Source organism: Macrobrachium nipponense, chromosome 25, assembly GCF_015104395.2.
Source record: "Macrobrachium nipponense isolate FS-2020 chromosome 25, ASM1510439v2, whole genome shotgun sequence".
NCBI classification, from domain to species: domain Eukaryota; kingdom Metazoa; phylum Arthropoda; class Malacostraca; order Decapoda; family Palaemonidae; genus Macrobrachium; species Macrobrachium nipponense.
This window is the reverse complement of record NC_087214.1, coordinates 41,126,888-41,151,092: the sequence shown is the minus strand read 5'-3', so window position 1 is coordinate 41,151,092 and position 24,205 is coordinate 41,126,888. Positions and strand designations below refer to the sequence as shown.

Below are 24,205 nucleotides of genomic sequence, written 5' to 3'. Positions count from 1 at the left end.
GGGGGCTGTCGGCTGGAACTTCTCCCCGAAGGCTGAACGTAACAGCCTAACAAGAACCTTGTAGTCCGAGACAGCTGAAGCTACCGGTTGTTCTTCTTCGACGGAACTCCCCGGACTACTAAGTTCCCCTTCCCTCCCTAAGAGGAACTGGAGCACGCCCATCAGGAGAGGGAGTACGTCCCGCAGTCTCAAACCTGAACAAAGACTTCCGTTGGTTGGAAGTATCCGCTACAGGTACGGAAGCGGCCTTACGAGTTGATCTTTAGAGGTACGGACATCTGCGAAGAGGAGCGTCCTTAGAAGCCACGTGAACTGTCTTAACAGAAACGTCTCTACGAAAGGAAGCGCGAGCTTCCTGACGAGCGGCGCCAAAAGCGTCCTGCTTAGCCAAGCGAGCGTCCTGCTTTGCATTCTCAAAAGAGTCCCTGCTTCGCTCGAAAAAAACGTCCCTGCTTCAACCCTGGCGAGCGTCCTGCGGAGCGTCCTCAAAGGCGTCCTGTCTATAACAAGAAGCGTCCTGCTTCGCGCGCCGAGCGTCCTTAACAGTGTCTTGAAGAGAGCTCAAAGCGTCCTGTCTAGAACGCCGAGCGTCCTCAACCGCTACCTTGCCGAGAGCGCAAAGCGTCCTGCTTCGAACGCCGAGCGTCTTGACGAGCGTCCTCTCCTGAGAGAGTAAAAGATCTGCTAGGAGAACGAGAACGTTGACGATCCGGAGCGGAGAGAGAGACGAGCGAGCCGAGAGAGAATGAGGCGCTTCGTCCTCTTGACGGGCAGCCGAACGTCCTTCCTACGCTTAGGCTCGACTGCTGCTGGGCAAGTCCTCTGAGCCATCAGCGACCGTAATCTGGTCCTGAAGGGACACAAGGATATCCTTCGTAGGTGACGAAGGAGCAAAAGAAGGGGCAGGACTGAGACTGCGAGAAGGCGAGGGGCGAGGGGACGCCTCCTTCCTTCTAGCAGGTACAGCTATCTGCCTCTCAGGTGAACACGCCTGTGCGTGGAAACGAAACGTCCTCATCGGTAGAAAGCCTTCCTCTCTCTTCTGCGGAGGAAAGGCGTCAAAAGCGTCCTCTGACGAAAGAGGAGACATAGGACGTGAAGCGTCCTCAAAGCGAAAGGTCCTTTTCAACGGACGCGAGTCTCTCCGAGCGCTCCACCCCCCTTGCGCGGGAGGGGAGGGACGCTTTCGGAGGACGAAAAGCAGTCTTTCAGGACACGCGCTCGTGCGCGCTCCTTGGCAGCCATGGGATGGGATTTAGCAACAAGGCCTGCCGAAGGGACGCCAGATCGGTGGGGAGCCCCCGTAACCCTCTTGCGGCTTTCGACATACCCACTCCCCTGAGTCCTGGGAGTCCGATAGAGGTCTAGGCCTAGAGGCATTATGGGGCCGATCTGACGCCCCCTCCACAACACTAGGGCACTAACACAAACTTTCACAGGGCCGGTTTCTAGGGCCAATACCTTAGATTCGAGAGCACGAATAGACTCTAGAATCAGAGAAAGGGTGTTACCTTCTCCAGACACAAGCACTGGGGACCCGAAGGCAAACAAAACAGGATTAGGTTGGGCAAAATCTACTGGGTTAGTTAGGAGGAGAAATGTTACTATCCTTACCTTTAGTAGAGCTGCCCTTGGAGGAAGACCTCCTGACTCTATCGCGCTCCAATTTACGTCGATAGGTCTCATCCAAACCACTATAACTTTTTTTTTTTTTTTTTTTTTTGCGTGCCATCCACAATCCAGAAGTCGATACCAAAAGTCAATCCAGATAATATTAAGCGAGATAATGAAAAAATCCTAGACGGAGGTACTGTAAAACAGATGTTTGCAGCACCGGCGACAGAAAAAATATGAATAGAAAATGGGAATGGTTCCTGATATCCGCCTCCCAGCGGCGGGAAGATGGTACTACCACCTGACCGCCCCACTACGTGTGCCGCGAATTTTGAAATTCTGTCGGACGTCGAAAGACAGCTATATATATATCTGACAGGTAAGTTTCATGAACAAATTAAGTTTTGTTCTGCAATATTAAGGTAATAAATTTGTTCCCACTATCCTGCTTCAATTGTGTAAAAAAAAAAAAGGCCCCTACAATGCATTGGGTCACTCTGCCATTAATTTACATTCAACATTAGCTATAAATACAAATGATGGGGACTCATGTTTTACAGTAAAAAAAACTAAAAGTCTGGTAAAGGATGAACTAAAGTTCATCAAAAACAATAATACCATATTCAACCTAGTTATAATATGACAATTTGTCCAAAATTGCATTTTTCCTAAATAACCTACAAACTGAGGGTCCTTGTTTTACAATAGAAGGTTACTAGCGGCAGCTGGATAGGTCGTAAGCTTTCGAACAATGGGTTCGGTAGTTAACTGCTTGTCCAACAGTGCGCGCGCCGCGCGACTGGGAGGTGAAGAATCACTTTGCTTTAGGCCCAAGCAAAAACTGCAGAGTGAGGGGGGTGGCATGAGGTGGGGCTAATGTGGTAAAAGGACCTCAGGTTTGTAGTTAGGAAAATGCAATTTTGGACAAATTGTCATTTGTTCCGACACGAGATACAAACCTTTCGGTCCTTTTACAATAGGAAGACTCACTCTTGGGTGGGAGGAATCTGAGCTTTGTGAAAAGACAGGTGTTCGCCCAACCTTTGGAATGCCTCCCATGGTTCGTAAGAGCGAGGGAGGGATCCAAGCCTCTGTCCGATTGATCGGGGTGTGCACCGCAGGATCAATGGTCAGACCTCTGGGGACCAAGTACTAAGAGAGAGGCAAGCGTATCTCTTAGTTTACCAGCATGCAAGAACAAAAGTTCCTGTTTGCAAGAGGGCCAAACATAAAAGTATGGGTTTGTCTCTGTTGGCATCCACTTCCCCCCTTTGTAGGATGAAGTGGTGGATATTCGCTCCCATCCCTAGTGAAAGGGCTAGGATGGGGCTCTGTCGAGTAGCTCACCTGCATCTCATCCTTATCCAGCAAGGTGACGACTGTATCCCTCTACCCACAGGTAGAGGGGGAGAAAAAGATGAGGAGAGGAGCCAGTCACTCTCTCATTCACTCATCCATCTTACAGTCACACCAGGACTCGATGCTGTTCAGCCTGCGAGGGTCTGGGTTAGCTACACAACGTGTTGAGCAGCCACCACGGGTCGCAAGGAAAACGATCCAAGGACCTGTGGGCAATATCCCGAAGGTAGGAGGAGGTGCAAGTGGTCTGGTTGTACCAGACCCCTGCCTTCAGTACCTGCGCCACGGAGAAGTTCTTGCGGAACTCGAGGGAGTGTACTTCTTCTAGGTCATCCTGGTGCTGACGAAGAGGCTTCAACACTCAGCCTGGGATGTCGAGTTTCTTCAGATAGCGCCGTCGCGCCTTCACAGGACAAAGCAGCATCTCCTTCGCATCGAAGGTGGTGAAGTCCATGAGGGAGGGGAATGTGAAGGACTCTAACCGATCGTCAGGGACCGAAGGGTTCTGAGTCTTCGCTACGAAGTTCGGTATGAAATCGAGCGTCACGGATCCCCATCCCCTGTTACCTCAGAGGAAAAGAAGGGAATGGTCGCATGACCTATCCCTCTTCTCGACTTCGGTGATGTCCAGTACCCATACTGGTCTATCCGTCTGCAGCGAAGTGTCTCGCATTCTCCTATCCCCATGCAGTGAAGTTCTTGTCGGTAGTGGATAGGACACCGACACTCCATGGTGGGTGTCGATGGTATTAGTACTGGGACATGCCGTTAGGACGAAGAAAAGATTGATCTGGAACAACCGAACTAAGTCCACAGCGAAGTTCGTAACTGACTCGGGCGCTCTGACAGCTGCCGACTGACTGCGTTCAGTAGGAGACAAGTTGTCCAAGAATCCGAGCAAGTCACGTGACCTTCGCCCTAAAAGGGTTATGCCAAGAGACTAAACAAATTAATTTGTTCGTCACCGATGCCAGACGGTGAGGTGATGATTCTCTTAAGGCATGTGCCCAACAGGCAAAAGTCAATTACCTTCTAGAGACTGAGGTCCCTGATGGCAAGACATCTCATAGTATAGTTGAATCTCAGCTAAGGAGAAACAACACTATGTGTCGTTGAAGACGAAGGTGGACAGAAAATGCAACCTACGTCTTCACAGCTGAATCGAGAGAAGGATTCTCAAGATTCTGAACCTGTGCTTACAAAGACTGAGAACGCTAACATCTATTTCATTGCTGTCCGGTGAGTGTCGTAGTTGCAATGAAAGCGGAGCGCTTTTCAGTAATGAAGACACAGCGAATTATTGCCTGAAGAACTGCTTCTCATGGGCTGAACATTTGGAAGTAGAGCTGTCAGGTCGGAGAGTAGGTGATGTCTTCTGATACATCTGTTAATTCGGGGTGAACAATGAACAATTGCACACCTATGAATACGAGATATTTTCAAGACAAACTCAGATGTCTGCAAAAATCATTCGCATTATCGCAGTGCGATGCAGTGGAGACTAGTACAGACTTCTCGTTACTGTGCGGTAAACAGAAAGATGAAAGAGTCCAAGAGATATCTCTGTTGAAAATTCTCGCAATGTCGAAGGCGATGAAATCGAGCGTCACAGCAGTAGATGGTCCTTCATGTTTGCGAGAATCCCCGTTAATCAGAGACCTAAGTCCATGATTGTTGGGCAGAGACGGTTCGGTAGTCAATCAAAGCAGGGGAGAGAGAGACAACAAACCGTGCATCTCGGAGACCCAGCTGATACTGAGCTGCTATCAGGCAGTTCAATACACAGTAGCTCTCGCTGACTCGTCATCCTGAGTTGCCAGGTAATCCATTCCATGAAGGAATGCGTTCGGCTAGAACCATTGAGCATAAAAAATACGCTTGAGCAATCATATTTAAACGAAACGGATTTCAGTAAATACAAAAGCTGATTTGGTGTTGTCGTGACCATACCAAGTATCTAAAATCGAAACTGGTAACTGCTGGGAGGTTGCAGGCAGCCCCGAGTTGCAGTTCAATTAAGATACAATTCTTCTCGGTCACAATCCGTAGAGTTAACTACGGTATGCGCCTACCCCCCGGACAATTCAACTGCTTAACAGAATCATGTCGCGAGGGTAATATACGTAGTATATTTGTAGGTTCTGTACAACGACCTCCATCCTAAATTCTTTTCCCCTCGAGGAATGAGAATAAGGATTGGAGATCGACCGCCTTCGTTCTCTAGTCAAGAGAGTGAAAGAGAAGTCTTCCCCGAAGGAAAGCTTCAATGGTGAACAGAATACCGAAGACGATAGTTCTAGCCAAACTGGATGTTCCCGTCCGTTCTTCTCTATTCCAGATTGGTCGCCTACTGTGAGATACTCTTCTTTCAGCAGCAATCTTCTTCCAAATGCTAGAAATTCCAGGAATTCGAGTATAGGCGAGGTTCCCGATTATGGTGTAACAATTATCGGGGATTCTCGTCTTGCTCACTTTGGACCGTGGTCTCGCCTAAGTGTTTGGAGATCGTAAAAAACTCGAACATTTCTGAGTGCGCTAGAAATTCCGTTTAGAATTCTAAGCACTCTGCGAAAACCACCCCCACCGAATTCGTCAAACGATATCGGCTGGTGGTCCTCTCCATTCCAGTAGAAATCGAGGAGGTGGGGCAGGAATCCCTCCTCAACGACCGGGGCTTACGTCAGGTAGGACCCGAAGGTCCCCCCGGTAGCGCAGTCCCCAACGTGGGATCCTACAGAGAAATCTCTGTAGGATCCCTCCCCTTTCCCTCGTAGCCGTAAGGAGAGAGGGAATGAGGGTGGAATTGGATACTCGCTCGCCTTCCCAGTGGAACTAGCAGTTGGAGAAGAGTAGGAGCAGCCATCGCCGTCTGGGAAAACGTATCGTCAGGAGAAAACGTTTTCCTGAGGAGGGTTACGAACTCGCACTGTAGGTAAGGGTCTGCCGCCACTGTGAACGTCGTCTGGGTGGGGCTGATCGACACCTGACAGGAGAGAGCCGATACCGTCCTCCGACTCATTCCAGTCCTCGTCGAGGTCAAAACCTCTCAGGAGGACCGAAGGGGTATTCAAATACGGTGTCCGAAGACACATAGAAACGCCGCTGTCACAGTAGAGGAAGTGAAAGTAGCTTGTTCGACCCCGGCCAGATCTGAGAAAGCCTTCTTGTCCGGAGACGAGAGACTCTACCTGGTTCAAGACAGAATTGAGTTAAGCTCCCATCGCGGCAGACCCACCGTCGGTTTGGGTTCCCTCTTCGGGCCCCAAAACGACTCGAGCCGAGACGTGGGCTCTGCTGGTGGGAGCGGCGATCCTTCCCCGAGGTCGTTGTGCTGACGAATCTGCGCCATAACCTCGGCAAAGTTCCTCTGGATCTCAGAAGTCACAGCATCTTGCAGAGTAGGACCGTCAAGCCCCTCGAACAAGAGCATTTTCCGAGAACCCCCCCTTCAGGAGGGGGAACAGTGACAGCCCTCCCGGTCTCCTCCTGCCACTTGCGTGTACGTCCTGGTCGGTCCGAAGATCATGCCTGGTACATACGGCGTCGTGATGGGATCGTGCCCCTCACGATCACTACTCTGTGCCTCGCTCTTCCCGGTGTAAACCGAGGAAGTTGAAGGCACGGGAGAGGAAGACTTGACGCTCCCCTTCGCTCGCTGGCTGAACCAGCGGGCTTGGAGGGCTGCAGGCGATCGGCAACCCGTGGTGGGGATCGAGCTGCAGGTCCTAGTCGGAGTCGTTTCCCTGAGGGGAAAACCGGCTTGGACAGAGAACAGCGGCCCCGATCTCGTGTGTCAGGGGAACTGCTGCTGGTTGCCGTACCCGCACGTTCCCTGTGGGAGCGACAGTCGAGCGACCTGCAGAGACCACTGTCACAGTGAGACCGGTGCTAGTCCTCACGGCGCGTTACCACCGGCGATCGGGGGGACCTCTTCCCAGCCTCGGCACGCGGCCGGTCAGAGACCGTCACGTCAGCTCGGGTAGCCAGCTGGTCGCCGTGATAGCGAGAGCTGGCCTGGTGGGAGGCGCCTGAGCGGCTCTCACCAGCCTTCCGCTCTGTGCCGTGAAACTGGCGCCTGATTCTTGGCTGCACGGTCACTGGTAGGTGACGGTACACTCGGTATCTCTCGCGGACGAGAGGCCGAGACGGAACCTGGTGTAGTGGCAGAGCCCCTGACACCAGGCGAGGAAGTACCGGCCGTAAGCCGGTACTCTAGTCCCCGTAGTTCTTCTTCCTTGCGGAAGAAGAGACGGGCCCTACTCCCGAAGGAGCAAGAGGACCAACGGAAGCACCCCCGTCCCACCGAGGTGAGACGGGTACCGAGAAGCTCTCGAGGGAGATTCTTAGGAGGGAGGAGGCAACCTTCTTCTTCCTCGGCTGTGAAGCCTTGAAAGTCGAAGGGGAAGAGGCGGCAGCCGACGACGATGAAGAAGATGAAGACGACGACGACGACACCTTCCTCCTCTTCTTCGTCAGCTTCCTCAGGACAGACGTAAGATCTGCCCTACAGGGCGGAGGCCGGGGCTGCTGTAGCCGAAGCCACAGGGCCCGGACGCACCTGTACAGACAGACCAAAGTCTGGGGTAGCACCACCACGAACAGGGACGACGTCAGCAGGTATGGGCATCTCAGGAACGGCAGGAAACAGCAGGCCACCAGCCAGGCCAGCAGGGCAACGGACAGGGACAGCTAGCACAGCAACGGCAGGGACAGCCAGCACAAGAATCGGCAGGTATGGCAGGCAGCACCGATAACACAGGAGGTGGAGCAGTGCTGAGCCAGTGACATCATGGTACCGGCAACAGGTCCAGGGGTGAGCTCTAGGGCAGAGGGAGTGTGGTCGCGGCAGCGCGGCAACCATGAGCGGGCAGCGGCACGCCCCCCCTTGGTACAGCGAACGGGCCCTGCACAGCGGCTGTAGGCGAGACTGTTACCACGTGAGGCGAGTACACCAGGTGAGGAGGGATGGCGTCACCTGGTGTCACCAGGCAGAAAGAGCAGCAGCCCCTGGTCACTAGGCACGCCCTGCAGACCGAAGGACGCCCATACCTGACCAAGGTCAAGCCTCGTGGCAGTAGCACCTGCAGGAGTAACAGTAGAGTGATTAGTGTGAGAGAGAGAGAGAGAGAGAGAGAGAGAGAGAGAGAGAGAGAGAGAGAGAGAGGAGCCCCATCCCGAACGAGTGGAAGACCCCGAATACAAATGTACAACGGGGCACCGAGCGCTCTCCCCCGCGCTCGACGGATCGGGCGAGGAGGACCCAGATAATAACCCCCCTAAAGGGGAAGGGCCATCCGCGGGAGCTGAGAGAGAGAGAGAGAGAGAGAGAGAGAGAGAGAGAGAGAGAGAGAGATTCTCGTTCCCCACCCCCGCACAGCACCCATGTGCCCAAAACAAAAATACTACATTGCCCGAGAGCAATCGTGCCCTCGGCACCGAGTGCAAGGGCATAAGGATCAATTCCTGGCTGAGCGGAATCTTGATCCAAAAAGAAAATTGATGCAATCAATAATAAAAGGATATAAAAATGAAAAGAATCTTGCATTACAATTTCACTTCACAATGAATAAAGGGCTCGGGTCGAGCGCATTTGCGCCCTCGGACCGAGCGCAAGGGGGAAAGGATCCATCCCGATTATGAGCAGAAACCTTGATCCACGATGAATTGATGCAATCAAAACATATATGAAAATTAAAAGAATACTGCGCTCGATTCAACTTCATTACCAACGCGAATTCACCTTCATACAAAAGAATAAAAAGGGGGAAGGATCAATTTCCGGGTAAGAGCGGAAGCATTGATCCAATGAAAAGATGCAATCAAAATAATCCTTAGGAAAATGAGAATATTGCCATTGCGATTTCCACTTCATACAAATAAAAAGGGGGAAGGATCAATTGAGTAAGAGCGGAAACTGATCCAAAATGAGTATTGATGCATTCCACGCATACGAATGAGTTTTCGTGCCGGCGGCATTCGCTCGGCATCAAGCACACAGGTCGGAGCAAGCGCTCTCCCGCCCTCGGCACCGAGCACGCACAATACGAGGATCATTCTGGGAAACTTTGAATTCCCGCACTTACGCCCTTCAGTCCCGGGCACTCGGGTAATCGGAGGACGTGGTGAAACCATGATCCTTTAATTCACAATTGAATTCAATGGAAATAAAATAAAGTTGAAATGGATTGTACTTACAATTCAATGTTTCACTAGGTTAAATAGAAAAAGAAAACACAACCATGCTGAAAAGCAACGACGATGAAGCGGGCAGAGCGCGATGATACACACGTCTACACGCCAGCAGGCCGAAAGCAAAAGTGATTCTTCACCTCCCAGTCGCGCGGCGTGCGCACTGTCGGACAAGCAGTTAACTACCGAACCCCTTGTTCGAAAGCTTACGACCTATCCTTCCTATTGTAAAAGGACCGAAAGGTTTGTATCTCGTGTCGGAACAAATAAAAAATTTACTTACATACACGGAATCCCTTGTCATAATTAAGGCTAAACAAGTAATTAAAATTTATTTATAAAGTGTAACATGCCGATTGCCAAAAGAATGCCTGTAATTCATATTACTGAAGATGGTTCCCAAAAAGAAAAGTCAAATCTTCATCAGCAATCACCTAAATGATACTGTATTTTCTTAAGAGTGAAGGGGAACAAACTCCTTTGCTGGTTGAGGTCATATTCAAAATTCAATTGATCATTTATTAGAAATGGAAAAGTACGGTCCAAAAACAATGATAGCTAGTAAGTTTTTTTTTGGGAAATGATCAGTCTACGATATTCTTTCCCCATATGCATCATGAAATACTGGAACAGCAAAAACGAGAGAACCTTTCTGACTTTAATTAATCCATCTTTGGCAGTATAAATGCTGCTCTATGTAATAACTCATTAGCTAAATAACAAGCCTAAAAAAAATATAGGGAACTTAATCAAACTTACTGATAACCATGACATCGTCATCGTCTTCATCATCTACCGGTGGCTCCTGTTTGCAGGGACAAGTTTTCACCGACTTCTGCTTCACATAGGACCCTGATCTCAAAAGACTCAAGTATGTCTTGGAGGTAGCCTCGCAACTGCCATACAAGTAATTATCCAACTCTGTTATTTGATCTTCCGTTAATATATTCCTCACGACCGGTGCCAGCTGCATGTCCTCCTTGACCTGAGGACACAATAATAATGTTGAAATAACCATAATACTTTGCTGAAGGGGAAAAAATCACCAATTTTTTTAAAGTAAATTATATATTTCCTAACTATACAAACCTGATGTCTTTTACTAAGGAATTACGTTGAACATAGGATGGAAATCGGTCGTAAAAGAATAACAAGCTAGTTAGGCAGTAACTGCATGTCTGATAGTCGGGAGTCCCGCCCGACTGGACGTTAACATTCCGCTTTGCTTCCGGTAATAAAGTCAACAGGAAAAAATTCACAATATTTCTTGGGGTCATTTTCTTTTTTTGTATTTATATTTATTTAGGCGCAGGAACAGATTGAGGGTGGCATGAGACGGCATATACGCAATACAAACCCTCAGTCCTTTATATAAGGCAGACTCACTGATTGGTGGGAGGAATCTGAGTCATGCAAACAGACTGGTGTTCACACCCTCCAATCAAGGTTCCCAACCTGGTCATAAGAGCAAGGGGGGGAACCTGGCCTCTGTCCAATTGATTGGAGTATGAGAACTGCAAGACCAATGGCCAGACCTCTGGACCAATTCATAAGAGGGAGGTAAGTGTAGCCTTTTATAAATAGCAAACAAGAACTCATAGTCTGAAGCAAAATGACAAATATACAAGTACTGGGTTTGTCTCATGGTAAATGTCCTCTTACCCCTTTGTTAGTTAAGGGACAGGTATAAGCGTCTATACTGCAATGAAATGGAATAGAATGGAGCTCAGTAATATAGCTTACCTGCATCGACCCTCCGCCCTTTATTTCCCATGTGATGAACGCAGCGCTCGCCCATAGCAAGAGAGAAGAATGAAGGAGGAAGAGAAGCCAGTCACTCTCTCATTCACACCCATTCATACAATTTACAAGGCGAGATGCAACCTTGTCCAGTTAGAGGAGCTGGGCCTGAAGGTAGAAGGAGGGGAAGGTGGTCTGGTTGGACCAAACCCCTGCCTTCAATACTTGTGAAACTGACAGGTTCTTGCGGAACGCAAGGGTAGGACGAATACCTCTGACTTCGTGGGCTCTCAGACGAAAGGCACCGGTGTCGGACCTCCCTCCAGTGGAGTACACTTTCCTGATCACCTCACGAAGCCAAAAAGAGATAGTGTTCTTGGACACTTCTTTCTTGGTCTAACGAAGAGGCGTCGACACTCAGGCTGGAGATGACAAGTTCTCATCAGATAGCGCCATAGCACTCTAACGGACAAAGTAGCATCTCATCTGGGTCATTACCACAAGTCCTCTAGGGAGGGGATCATAAAGGACTCGAATCTATTGTCAGGGACCAAAGGATTCTCAGTCTTAGCTACGAAAAACGGGACGAAATCAAGCGTAAGAGATCCCCATCCCCTCGTGTTTGACATTATAAGAGACCATGAAGCTCACCTACTCTCTGCGCCGATGTCAGGGCCAGCAGAAAGACGGTCTTGAGGGTCAGATCCCTGTCTGACGACTCTCAGAGGCTCGTAAGGTTAACGAATCAAGCTCCTTAAGATGAGAGTCACATCCCACTCAGGAGGCCTTTGTTCCCTGGGTGGGAAAGACCTCTTGAAGCTCCTCATAAGGAGAGATTTCCATTGAAGAGGAAATATCAATTCCTTGCAGTTTCAGGACCAGGGCCAAGGCGGACCTATAGCCCTTAACTGCATAGACAGAGAGGAGCTTCTCTCCACGAAGAAAGACTAGGAAATCAGACGATCTGTTGAAGAGTGGCTTTGAGCACAGAAGACAGACCACTTTCCATGGTACACTGCTGCAGAGGACTGTCTAAGGTATCCTGCCATCTCCGTAGCTGCTCAGCGAGAAAAATCCTCTCGACTCGTTAAAGAGATGGTGGATAATCACCAGCCACGAAGGCACAGGGACTGTACTGCTGAGTCGTACGGCTCTATGTGCAGCTGACACAGAAGGTTGTGCCACGGGGAAATCTCTTGTCAGCAACTCCTCCGGGTGTGCGTCCAACCCTCGTTGAATGCGTCTGAGAACAGAAGCATGTCCGGAGGGGGAGTGTGCAACTCCACTCCTATTAAGGAGGTTCCAGTCATCTAGCCACCAGGCTAAATCCTTCCTCACTTCCTCCGTTAAAGGGATGAAGAAGGATTGAGGATCCCAAGACTGTGACCAACACTCTGCAGGTGAAGACGCCTGTGAGGAACTAGCTTCTCTAGTGACGAAAGGTGACCTATCACAACCTTGCCAAAGCTGAGCTAGCTGTTCCTGTTGAGACAGAATAGGTGAGCTGCCTTCCTGAACTTGCTGATTCTCGAGTCCGCAGGGAAGACTCGTGCTGCTACTGTATCGATCAGCATACCAAGTACTTTATCCTCCGCTTGGGAAGAGATCCGACTTCTCGAAATTTATCACGATCCCTAGGTCGTGTGACAAAAATTGAGAAGTCAATCCCTGTCCTGTACAACTGCGAGAGCTCGCTTGCCAGGACAGCCAGTCGTCAAGATACCTTAAGAGACGTATCCTGACCGAGTGGGCCCAAGCTCTACACCCAAAGGTGAACACTCTCGTGGAACACCTGAGGGGTGGTCAAAAGTCCGAACAAAGTACCCTGAATTGGAACACCGTTCCCTTGAGGATAAAGCGAAGGTACTTCCTGGGGGACTGATGGATGGGTATCTGAAAATACGCATCCTTCAGGCCCACCGAAAGCATGAAGTCATTCTCCCTGATAGGGGCTAGCACGGAATGTGCCATCTCCATCGTGAACCGAGTATGGCAAATAAATCGGTTCAAGGGAGAGAAATCTATCACCGGTCTCCAGGCCCCCATAGCCTTCTCACCAGGAAAAGTCAGCTGTGGAACCCTGGTGATGGATCTCGTTTGACTTCCACAGCTCCCTTGCTCAGCATTGATAGCACCTCTTCCTTGAGTGCCAGATCCTTGGCAGAACCAGGGAATGTAAGTTCGAAGTTGGACTGGATTGTCGGTGAGGGGTGGCCTCGACTCGAAGGGCAAAAGATATTTCTCCCAAAGAACATTCCCATCCAGGTCTTGGTCCCATAGCGCTGCCATGTAAGTAAGGTAAGGTCTTCCGCCAGGCAGCAGCTGAGGGGGGCATGTCCCCCGTCCCTAGCGTTTCCCTCTCTCTTCTTTCGCTTACCTCCCTTCCAGCGGGTGAAGGGGGTTTGAAAGGGAGGCTGTTGTTCCCTTTTCTGAGCAAAGGAAGAAGGCTGGGTCTTTTCTCGCGTCCCCTTCGAAGGAGGAGCCTTCTTGGGACGGAGGAAGAGCTAGCTTAGCTCGAGGGCCTAGCTACCGTTGCGCGAGACAGCCTGGATGTCTTAGCAACTGCCTGGTGGACAAGACAATCGCTGGTCCCCTTCAGCTCTACATTTTTGGTCCAAACCACAAGCCATCGACCATCCACCATCTACCATCTCTCTAGGAAGAGAGAGGAGGAACCCAGCAACAGTCCATTCCTTAGACCCAAAGCCGATTCTGGGCCTCTAGACCTGGCTATACGAGTTAGGAGAGCGTCCCTCCTCCTAAGAACCAGGTTGGCCCACAGGTTTGCCATCTGGTGGGCCAGGTAGGAAATAGCCCTACCTCCGGACTGACAAAGTCTCCCAAAAAGCCGAATCTTCCCCTGGGCACTATCAATCCCGGAGAAGCAGCGACTTTGGATACTGTGAGGGACCAAAGATCCAGCCAGGAGACGGCCTGGAAAGCTGCCATAACGGTAGCTTCCAAGGCCATTGCCTCATGCTGTGTGAACCAAAGGTTCTCTGAAAGGTGCTATAGAGGCAAGCTGGGAATTGGGCGTACTAGCTCTGGGTCACAACCTGTTTGGTTGGCAAAGGGTTCTCGGAATGCATGTAGAATCGCCTCTGTCAAGGTAGAGGAAGGGGAAGCAGCTTGTCCGATCTGATGGCCCTAGTGAATTCTCTTGTCCTGAAACAAGATTATTCACCTGGTCCAAACACGCCTTTGGACAAGGAAGACCCAGGTAACTCCACAGAAGCTCTGCGTTCCTTCTTAAGGCCCCCAGAACGACTCAACTGCGAAGGGCGGTCAGAGGGAGTTACCATCATCCTTCCCCTAGGTCACTGTGCTGACAAATCATGCGCGATGACTCTGCGAAAGACCTCTGAATGTCGGGAATGACTGCATCCTGCGGAGAAGGACCGTCAAGGCCTTCCTGGATGAGTACCCTACCATCCAATACCTATTCCCTCAGAAAGAAGAGCCTCAACAGACCCCGTGATCTCCTTGAACGACTTGAGCGTACGGACATCACGGGTACTAAGACTGTACCGGGAATGTACGCTCTCGTGGCCAACCCATGAGAACACTCCCCAGGGTTCCTTCCCAGTCACCTCACTCCTGGTGTATTCCTAAGAAGGGACAGGTGAGGAAGATCCGACGCTCCCGCTCGGTCTGCTAGCAGAATTAGCAGACGGAGTGGGCCCGTGAACGATCACCAACCAGCGGTGATGTTCAACTTGCAGGTCTAGAGGAGTGCTCTCCCTGTGGAGAAACATTCCGCCGAGAACAGTAACGACGCTCTCATACATCAGGACAAGAGCTACCCGACACCTGGACCATCCGCTGATGATCATGTGGGGAATAACATCCTTCAGCATGACAAGAGCGGATACCATCCTCACGACGCATCACAGTCCCCGAAGAGGATGAAACCTCTTGAGAAGACTGAACGGGGGACCTCCTACCGGTCTTGCGGGACCGTCACATCACCCCGGGAGCCAAGCAATCACTAGACGGCAAGCAATCATCGGCAAGGAGTGAATCACCCGAGCGACTCGTGACAGCGAGTAAACTCAGCGTCACTGACTCTAGCTGCAAGCTCATCAGGAGGTGTACATGCACTCGGGGAAACTCACGAACGAGAAATCCGAGACGGTCCCAGTCTAGAGGCAGAACCTCTTCAGACTAGGTGCAGGAGAACAAGCGAGGGGATGAACTTCTATGGTCCCTGCCCGCACACCCCTGGGGGCGACAAGGTGGTTCCCGTTCCCGAAGGAACAGAAGGAAGACCAGCGGAAGACCCACCTGTCTCACCAGAGCAGCTAGAACGGACCCTTAGAAGTCCCAGATCGAGACTTCTTGGATGAGGGGAGGGGGGGGGACATCCTTCTTCTTCCTCAGCGGAGGAGCCTTGGAAGAAGAAGTGGAGGAGGAGGCAGCTGACGACAACGAAGATGAGGAGGAAGACGACGACACCTTTCACTACTTCTTCGTCAGCTTCCTCAGAACAGCAGTCAGATCCCCCATCCAGGGTGCCACTGAAGCAGCTGCTGAAGTAGCATGCTCTAGGACAGCCTGGAAAGGGGGCACCAACACCACAGCAGCACTCACACAGTCAGGGACTGGGACAGCAACAGGCATGGGCACGGAGACAGGTGGAAGGTCCAGTGGGGCTGGTCTCTGAGGCCAATCATAAGTAGCTGGGGGAGAGAAAACTGCGTAACCTGGAGGAGGAGGAGGCAGAAATGGTTCTACCCTCAAGGAATATGGTACTGACGACACGACCACCCATCAGCCCCTGGAGAGATGAAGTGCCAGGCAAGCCCAACTTCACCCAAGCCTTCTGCAAATCCCCAACCGCGGAGACAGACACACCTGAGGGAGCAAAAGTCGGGTTAGTGGGAGGAGTTCCTACTTGCCCCGAAGGAGACGGATCCCCTCTGGAGCGAGCAGATGCTCCTGAGTATAACTCGAGAGTCGATGTGCCACCCCCCACCTCTTCTATGCTCGATGAATCAAGCGAAGAAGCGGAAGGAGACATTTCCCCCCAAGGGGAAACATTAAAATGGGGAAGCTTACGCGGTGGGAGGAAGGAAGATGAAGGATTAGCCACCAACACAGTTGTCAGGAGGGTGTAACCCTCCGACCAAGCCTTGGAAGACTTCCCTCAAGATCTTTTCCTCCCCTCATCTCTCCCCCACTGCTCCGCCGACCAAGAGATACAAGTCTCACAAGGTTGGTTATTTACTGAACACTCACGCCCTCGGCACTTTGAGCAGAGGACATGAGGATCTACCTCAATTTTGGATTGGAAGCCACCACACTTCCTGCCTCCCACCCCAGGGTAAACACATTGCAAAAATGGGGGGCAATAGGGCTTATTTGAGTCTTGGGGTTGCAAACAAACCACACACACATGTAACAGAAAAAACAGAGATCTCACAAAGTTTGGTTCTCGTACGAAAAGATGGGCAGAGAAAGAGAGCATGCCTGCAAACCATGGCAGCCAAAAGCAAAGTGGAATATTTACATCCAGTCAGGCGGAACTCCTGACTATCGGACAAGCAGTTACTGCCAACTACCTTGTTATTCTTTTAAGACCAATATCCAGCCTACGCTGAGAGTAATTCCTTATGTAAAGGACTGAGGGTTTATATTACATGTAAGAACAATAAAGCTTTCAAAAAATATGGTGTTCATTTGAAAGAATTTACAGGACAAAATTTAAATAAATTACTACAATAGAAGGTGAATAATTTCAGGGTAGTAATGTGACGCATCTTCGCTTGAACTTTTAAGGTTCCAATAGCACAACATCCTCTTAGGAATAAATACTTCTGGAACTGAGAAGTTTGACAGCAAGGAACAATTACTGCATACTGTACTGGTGATGCATTTGTGAAAAAATATGTATAACCCACATTAGTGTGTATCAAATTACTTAAATTTGTTCTTGAACTGGCTTGTTCTTGTATAAATCACAAGTTTAACTAATGGTTTTTTTCATCCATGAGGCCACCTTACATGAAGTTCCTTCAATGGCTGATGTTGAAAATTCTCATTTCCATTTTACTACTTAAATGAATAATGCAGTGCCCAAAAGCAGTTAGCCATGACTCAAACCAGGAATCTCAAAAGGGTCAGGTCAAGGTCACCAACTTCTTGATACCATACCCGAAAATCCTTGAAAGGTCCTTCACTGTCCTTGGTCACACTCTCGGCCTCTTTCTTCTTGGCCACGAAGAAGCTGGCGAACTTGTTCTTCAGCTTGTCGCTCTGCCTCCGCTTCTCATCTTCAAGCCGCTGTTGCTCCTCCAACTTCTTCTGTTTCTCTTCTTCCTTCTTGAGTCTCTCCTCTTCCTTCTTGAGTCTCTCCTCTTCCTTTTTCCTCAGTTCCTCCTCCTTCTTCTGCTTCTTTGCGCTGCAATGAGCCAACTCATCATACCAACTACTGTACATTGTAAGTAATAGATATCTGTTGGCAAGTATTAAATGGTAATGGCTGATGGCCAGTTCAAATGAACACTATACATCTTCAACTATAATGCTAAAAGCCTAACCAAACAGTAGCAGATTCAGATTTCTAGGCTTTTGTATGGCTAGCATGTGGAATCTGTCTCTTCATAAATAAGGATGAACTGGAAAAAATAATAGAGAAGTTGAACAGCCATTTTGGATGAATGGAAAGGAAACGGAAAAAATTAAAAGAGAAAAGATGCAACTGGATATGGTAAACAGCTCCAAAGGATCTTTATTTTAGTTTCCATCATGCCACATAAGGTAAGAGCATACTCGCTGGGATATCTGAGCAGCACAATCATAAGTCATCAGCTGTTCTGATGTATACTGAGTATTGTATTAAACTACGCTTGCAAACATTAGCTCATTCGCTTAATATAAAGTAATGAACATACCTAAAAAAACAAAAAAGATGTCTACTAAATGTAAAAGACAATGGCATAAGTCGCTGATGAATGCTGTCATTTGGTTTTACAAAAAAGGCAAAAGAGAAAAAAAGTTATATCACCATATTTCCACAAGTGGTATGAATACTCACTCTATCTCCTCCTGTCGCTTTTTCCTAATTTCCTCCTTCACCTTCTCTTTTTCCTCCTTCTGTTTCTGCTTCTCTTCCTCTTTCTGTTTCTTCTGCCTTTCCTTTTCGGCTATCTTCTCCTGGAGCTGCTTCTCTCGTTCCTGCTTCTTCTTCTCCTTCTCTTCCATTTTAAGCAATTTTACAGTTTCTCTCTCCTTCTGCTTTGGTGTCAGCTTTTTCACCTTTGCCAACAGGTGCAACGTGGAGGGGGACTTTCCAACGTCCGAGGAGCTACCAGGTGACAATGTCACGTTCAAACTTTTCTCCGTTTCGGAGGCGCTTGCTTCCAAGGCATCAACAGATTCGTCAAGTTCTTCATGCCTTTCTGCTTCTGTTGACTCATCATCTTCTTCAGCATCTTCTGGTTTATTTTCACTGCTCTTACTATGGTCATCCTGACTTACATCATTCTTCACTATGTTTTTGCCTTCTGTGTTTACTTCTGCATTGTTGCTATCATCTTTGTTCTTGTCACTATCTTTATCTTCTATATTAGCTTGATTTTTGGCATTCTTCTTCTCTTCCCGAGAGGATTCATTCTTTTTGAAAGAGGCAGAGGCAAAGAGGGCTAAGATATTGGGCGTTTTCTTTTTCGACGAACCCGGAGTGTTGCTCAAGCTGGAATTTCCCTCATCCTCTGAGGGATTGGAACAACTGTGAAAGATACAAAAACAACAACTGTACTAAAACAGAAGTGAATTAATAAAGAATATAGAATATACCCACACATGTATTTATACTGAAAAACTGGTAGAAAAAATTACCCTTGGGTTCACTGTGAAAAAATTCAAATCTATTACAAACATGCCATAAATATAGATAAAAACAAGTGAAGGACTTACATAGATTCATTGAGAGAGGGCTGACTTTTTGCTTTCTTTGTGGTTCCAAAGGGCCTCCCTCGGCCTCTTTTGGGAGCATCTTTACCTTGTGGCGTGAGGGACTTCTCTCCAGTTTTTGAAACAGATTGTGAGCTTGTCGAAGCTTTGTCAGGATTCCCTTCATCTTTGGCATCAATGCCAGCAGCAATAGGATCTTCCATACTCTCTATCTTTTCATCAACAGATTTTTCTTCAGTCTGAGAACTAGTATTTGTATCCTCTGAATGGTCAAGATCAGACATTGACTTTCTGCTCTTCTTAACATTCGGTGAGCTATCATTCTCAAGACTTGTAAAGCTTTCGTTCTTAGACTTATTCTTTGAACCTGCAGGTCTGCCCCTCTTCTTACCTCCTTCTTTCACAGTTTTAACATCCAAAGATTTATCTTTTTCCACAGGTAATGACTTACTTTCAGTCTTATTGGGTGTTCCAGCATCATCACTCCTACAGGAACCAGCTTCTGGAATATTACTTGTCTGTGATTCTGAGGCTTTCGTTCCCTTCACAGGCTCATCAACTTTTTCCTTCTCCTCACTTCTGTCAACTGATCCAATGGAATCCTCGCTACTCTCACAATTGGTACTTTCTGGCAATTTCTGTGGACTAACATTTCTATCTTCCTCTGAATCTTTCTTCTGCACAGGTGAGGTCTCCTCAATGTTGCTTTCAACCTGTGAGGCATTTTCTTGAACCATCAAATCCTCCGAGTCCTCTGAATCTTCAAGTTTTGAAACCGACTGCCTGCCTTTCTTACCAACTGGGGAACTGCCTCCACAAGGACTGGTAAAACTTCTGTCTGCAGATTTATTTTTTGAGCCAGCAGGCCTGCCTCTCTTTCTGCCCACAACCCCTTTTGCCTCTTTCCCTTCAGAGGGCTCATCTTTCACTGACATCAAGTTCTTGCTATCAGTGCTTTTTGAAGGACTTTTGGATACTGACTCTGACTGTTTCTTTTTCTCTGGTGATTCATTCTCTTCTTTCCCTTTCTCATCACCTTCTTCATCTTCCTCAACCTTCTCTTCTTTGTCCTGCACTGAATCTTGGGGCTGTCTGTCATCTGACTGTAATGCTGCACTGTCATTTTCAGGCAAGGATGAGCAATTCTCTGTGATTTCTTCCGTCTCCTGTTCACTGTGAGACCCTTTACCTAAATCCAAAGAGGTGTCAAGATCTGAGACAGACTTCCTGCCCTTCTTAACTGCAGGCGAGCTGTCACTTTGAGAACTGGTGAAACTCTCGTCCTTGGATCTGTTTTTTGCACCAAGAGGTCTGCCCCTCTTCTTACTCACAACCTCCTTCCCTGTTTTCTCTCCAAGTGGTTTCTCCGAACCCAATGTGCCCTTCTCTTCTGTTACATGATTTTCATCCACTACTACAATGTCGCCATCCTTAGTTTCACTGCGGGGTGTCTTTGGGGTGGCACAGGAAGAATCCGATCCTGAGTGTTTCCTTTTCTTTTCGCTTGATTTTTCATTCTGTTTTGGGCTCTTGTTATTGACTGGCGCAAATGGTAATCGACCTACGGGAAAAGCAAATATATTCAAAATATACTTAAAACATTAAAAATAATTCCATAATTAAAAAATAAAAAATAAGATAATTCCCCTTAACATAAACCTTATTAAACTCAGGCTCTAATGACAAAAATACATTAACACTGAAAGCCATTTTATACATGAACCGAAAATACAGTAACTGTAACCTTAATACAACAAAAAGAAAATGATATTGTTAAGATACAATAAAGTTTTGTACATACTTACCTGGTAGATATATACTTAGCTATAGACTCGGTCGTCCCGACAGAATTTCAAAACTTGCGGCACACGCGATAGGTAGGTCAGGTGATCCCCCATTCCCGCCGCTGGGTGGCGGGATCCGGAACCATTCCCGTTTTCTAAGACATAATTTCTCTTCCACCTGTCTCCTGAGGGGAGGATGGGTGGGCCATTAATCGTATATATCTGCCAGGTAAGTATGTACAAAACTTTATTGTATCTTAACAATATCATTTTTGTACATGAAAACTTACCCAGCAGATATATACTTAGCTGATTGGCACCCTTGGTGGAGGGTAAGAGACAGCTAAAACATAATGATAATACTTATACTAAATACATTAAAAAAACAGGGAAAAAACAACATATGCTCTTGGATATAATAATCCATGGTTCCTACCTGATTGGGCTGAAGACTTCATGACTAATGTCAATGAGTCTGCCTGCCTCAAGAGTCCCACCCCGCCGAGGGTATGGACCTATGGCTGAATAACTCTTTGGATCGTGTCAATGGGGGCTAGCCCGCTTACGCAACAGAGCCTACTCTGGATCGTACCAATGGGGGCTGACCCACTTACATGGTAGAGCCTTGACCTTTGTCATATCAATGGGGACTAGCCTCTTACATGACAGAGTTAAGGTTTCTTTAAGTAAAACACCAAAGGAGCACTGAAGCCAATCCAACCCGATCACCTGACCATGTTAGTACTGTTATAACCTATGAATTGCAAGAGGGTCCCCTATTTCCCTCTGACAATCAACCAATAAAAACAACCACCAATAAAGACAAATTTAAACACTAAAGTAAGTTAAGAAGGATTAGCCTCAGCTCCTTCTCCCAGCACTGAATTCGCTGAAACATACGCTCCCAGAGCAAAGCACTTTTCGTAAGAAATTTTTACGTCTCTTAGGTAATTGGAGGCAAACACAGAATTACATCTCCAAAAAGTTGACTCTATTAGTGCCTGAAGAGACCATGTTTTGTGAAATGCCACTGACGTAGCTATGGCTCTCACTTCATGTGCTCTTACTCTTGAGAATCTTGAGGTGCTCTTCATTGCAAGTAAGGTGAGCTTCCTTTATTACATCCTTTATGAAGAACGTAAGGGCATTCTTTGAAATCGATCTTTTCGGATCTTTTACAGAGCACCAAAGACTTTCCTCTGTACCTCCCAGCAACACTTTTTTCTTCAGGTAGAACTTGAGTGCCCTGACTGGACACAAAGTCCTTTCTAGTTCTCTTCCTGTTAGTGAAGAGAGTCCTTTTATCTCAAAGCTTCTTGGCCAAGGTTTTGAGGGATTTTCGTTCTTTGCTAGAAAAAGTGGTTTAAAGGTGCACACCGCTGAATCCTTCCTAAAACCAACTTTACCTTCCAAGGCTTGCAACTCGCTAATTCTCTTAGCTGTTGCTAATGCAAACAGAAATAAGGACTTTCTAGTTAAGTCTCTAAATGAAGCTGTGTGAGACGGTACAAATTTTTCCGACATTAGGAACTTAAGGACCACATCCAAGTTCCAACTCGGTTTCTAGATTATCTGGTCTTTTGTGGTTTCGAAAGACCTTATAAGGTCATGGAGATCTTTATTATTAGTAAGGTCTAGTCCTCTATGTCGAAAGACTGAGGCCAGCATACTCCTGTAACCTTTTTTACTGTCGATACTGCCAGGTTACAGTCCTTTCTCAAATAGAGAGAAAATCAGCGATTTCAGCTACAGAGGTACTGGAAGAGGATATTTTCTTATTCTTACACCACCTTCTAAACAACTCCCACTTCGACTGATACACCCTAGAGGTGGAAGCTCTTCTGGCTCTTGCAATAGCCTTCGCCACTTCGCGCGAAAAACCTCTTGCTCTGACGAGTCCTTCGACAGTCTGAAGGCGGTCAGACTTAGCGCGGGGAGGTTCTTGTGAAATCTGTCGAAGTGGGGCTGTTTGAGAAGATCGTTCCTCAGTGGAAGCGATCTTGGAAAATCTACTATCCACTCCAGCACCTCTGTGAACCAATCGAGAGCTGGCCAGAAGGGAGCAATGAGGGTCATTTTTGTTCCCTCTGAGCAAGCGAACTTCCTCAATACTTCCCCTACTATCTTGAAAGGAGGGAAGGCGTATGTGTCTAGGCCTGTCCAATCTAGCAGAAAGCTGTCTATGGCTACTGCTTGCGGATCCGAGATCGGGGAGCAATAGTTTTCTAGTCTGTGATTCCTGTTGGTCGCAAACAGGTCTATATTGGGCCTTCCCCACAGATGCCACAGTTGTTGGCAAATCTGAGGATTGAGAGTCCATTCCGTGGGTAGGACTTGGTCTTTCCTGCTCAACAGATCTGCCCGGACATTTCTCTCTCCCTGCACAAACCTTGTGAGAAGAGAGATCTTCCTTTCCTGAGCCCAAATCAGCAGATCCTTTGCTGATTCGTACAGGGAAAAGAAATGTGTCCCCCCCCCAGTTTCTTTATATATGCAAGGGCTGTTGTGTTGTCCGAGTGAATTTGAATCACCAGACCTGAGACCTGTTCCTCGAAATGAACTAGAGCTAGATGAATGGCTGTTAGTTCTTTCTTGTTTATGTGCCAGGACACTTGTTCTCCTTCCCAAGTGCCTGACACTTCTTCCGAACCTAGGGTCGCTCCCCACCCTGAATCTGAGGCGTCTGCAAATAACGCTAGGCGAGGGTTCTGTAAGTGAAGGGAGATCCCCTTGCTTAGTTTTTGTGGATCTAACCACCAGAGGATATTCTCCTTGATTCCCTTCGAGATAGGAAAGGTTTTTCCCAGATCTTGGGACTTCCAATCCCATTTCTCCTTCAGATAAAATTGAAGGGGTCTTAGGTGTAGTCTTCCTAAGGAAACGAACTGTTCCATCGAGGAGAGGGTCCCCAGTAAAGCCTCATCCATTCCCCTCGCGGAACAATGTTCTTTCCTTAAGAAGACTGCCACCTTTTCCAAGCAGCGTTCTCTCCTTTCCTGCGAAGGATACGCTAGAAAATCCCGAGAATCCATCTGAATCCCCAGATAGACAATACTTTGCTGGGGAGTCAGCATGGATTTCTCGCGATTGACTAAAAGTCCCAGGGACTTTGTCAATTTTAGAGTAAGTAAAAGGTCCTCCAGACATTTTTTCTCCGATTGGGCTCTTATCAGCCAATCATCCAGATATAATGAGATCCTGATCCCTTCCAGATGTAGCCAATAAGCTACATTCTTCATGATGTCCGTGAAGACTTGAGGGGCAGTCGAAAGTCCGAAACACATCGCTCGGAACTGGAATACTTTCCCTTGGAACATGAATCTTAGGTATTTATGTGATGCCGGATGAATTGGCACATGGAAATACGCATCTTGAAGGTCCAGGGACACCATCCAGTCCCCTGGACGAAGAGCAGACAGAACAGAGGAAGACGTCTCCATCGAGAATTTCTTCTTCATAACAAAGAAATTCAGGGCACTGACGTCTAGCACCGGTCTCCATCCCCCCGATGCTTTCAGTACCAGGAACAACCGATTGTAAAATCCTGGAGACTGGAGATCTTGAACCAGTTCTACCGCTTCTTTGGAAATCATCTGTTCCACTGC

General features: G+C 48.0%; 1 protein-coding gene across 1 annotated transcript in view; it reads right to left on the bottom strand.

The window, feature by feature from the left end:
- LOC135199394 (chromatin assembly factor 1 subunit A-B-like) overlaps positions 1–24,205 on the bottom strand; it is a 150,658-nt gene that overhangs the window by 34,240 nt on the left and 92,213 nt on the right. The window contains exons 3-6 of the mRNA XM_064227386.1: positions 18,820–20,377; positions 17,939–18,631; positions 17,056–17,302; positions 9,922–10,147 (exon numbers count right to left, since the gene is read on the bottom strand). Of these exons, the coding sequence (XP_064083456.1) occupies positions 9,922–10,147; positions 17,056–17,302; positions 17,939–18,631; positions 18,820–20,377 (2,724 nt within the window). The remainder of the gene's footprint in view (positions 1–9,921; positions 10,148–17,055; positions 17,303–17,938; positions 18,632–18,819; positions 20,378–24,205) is intronic.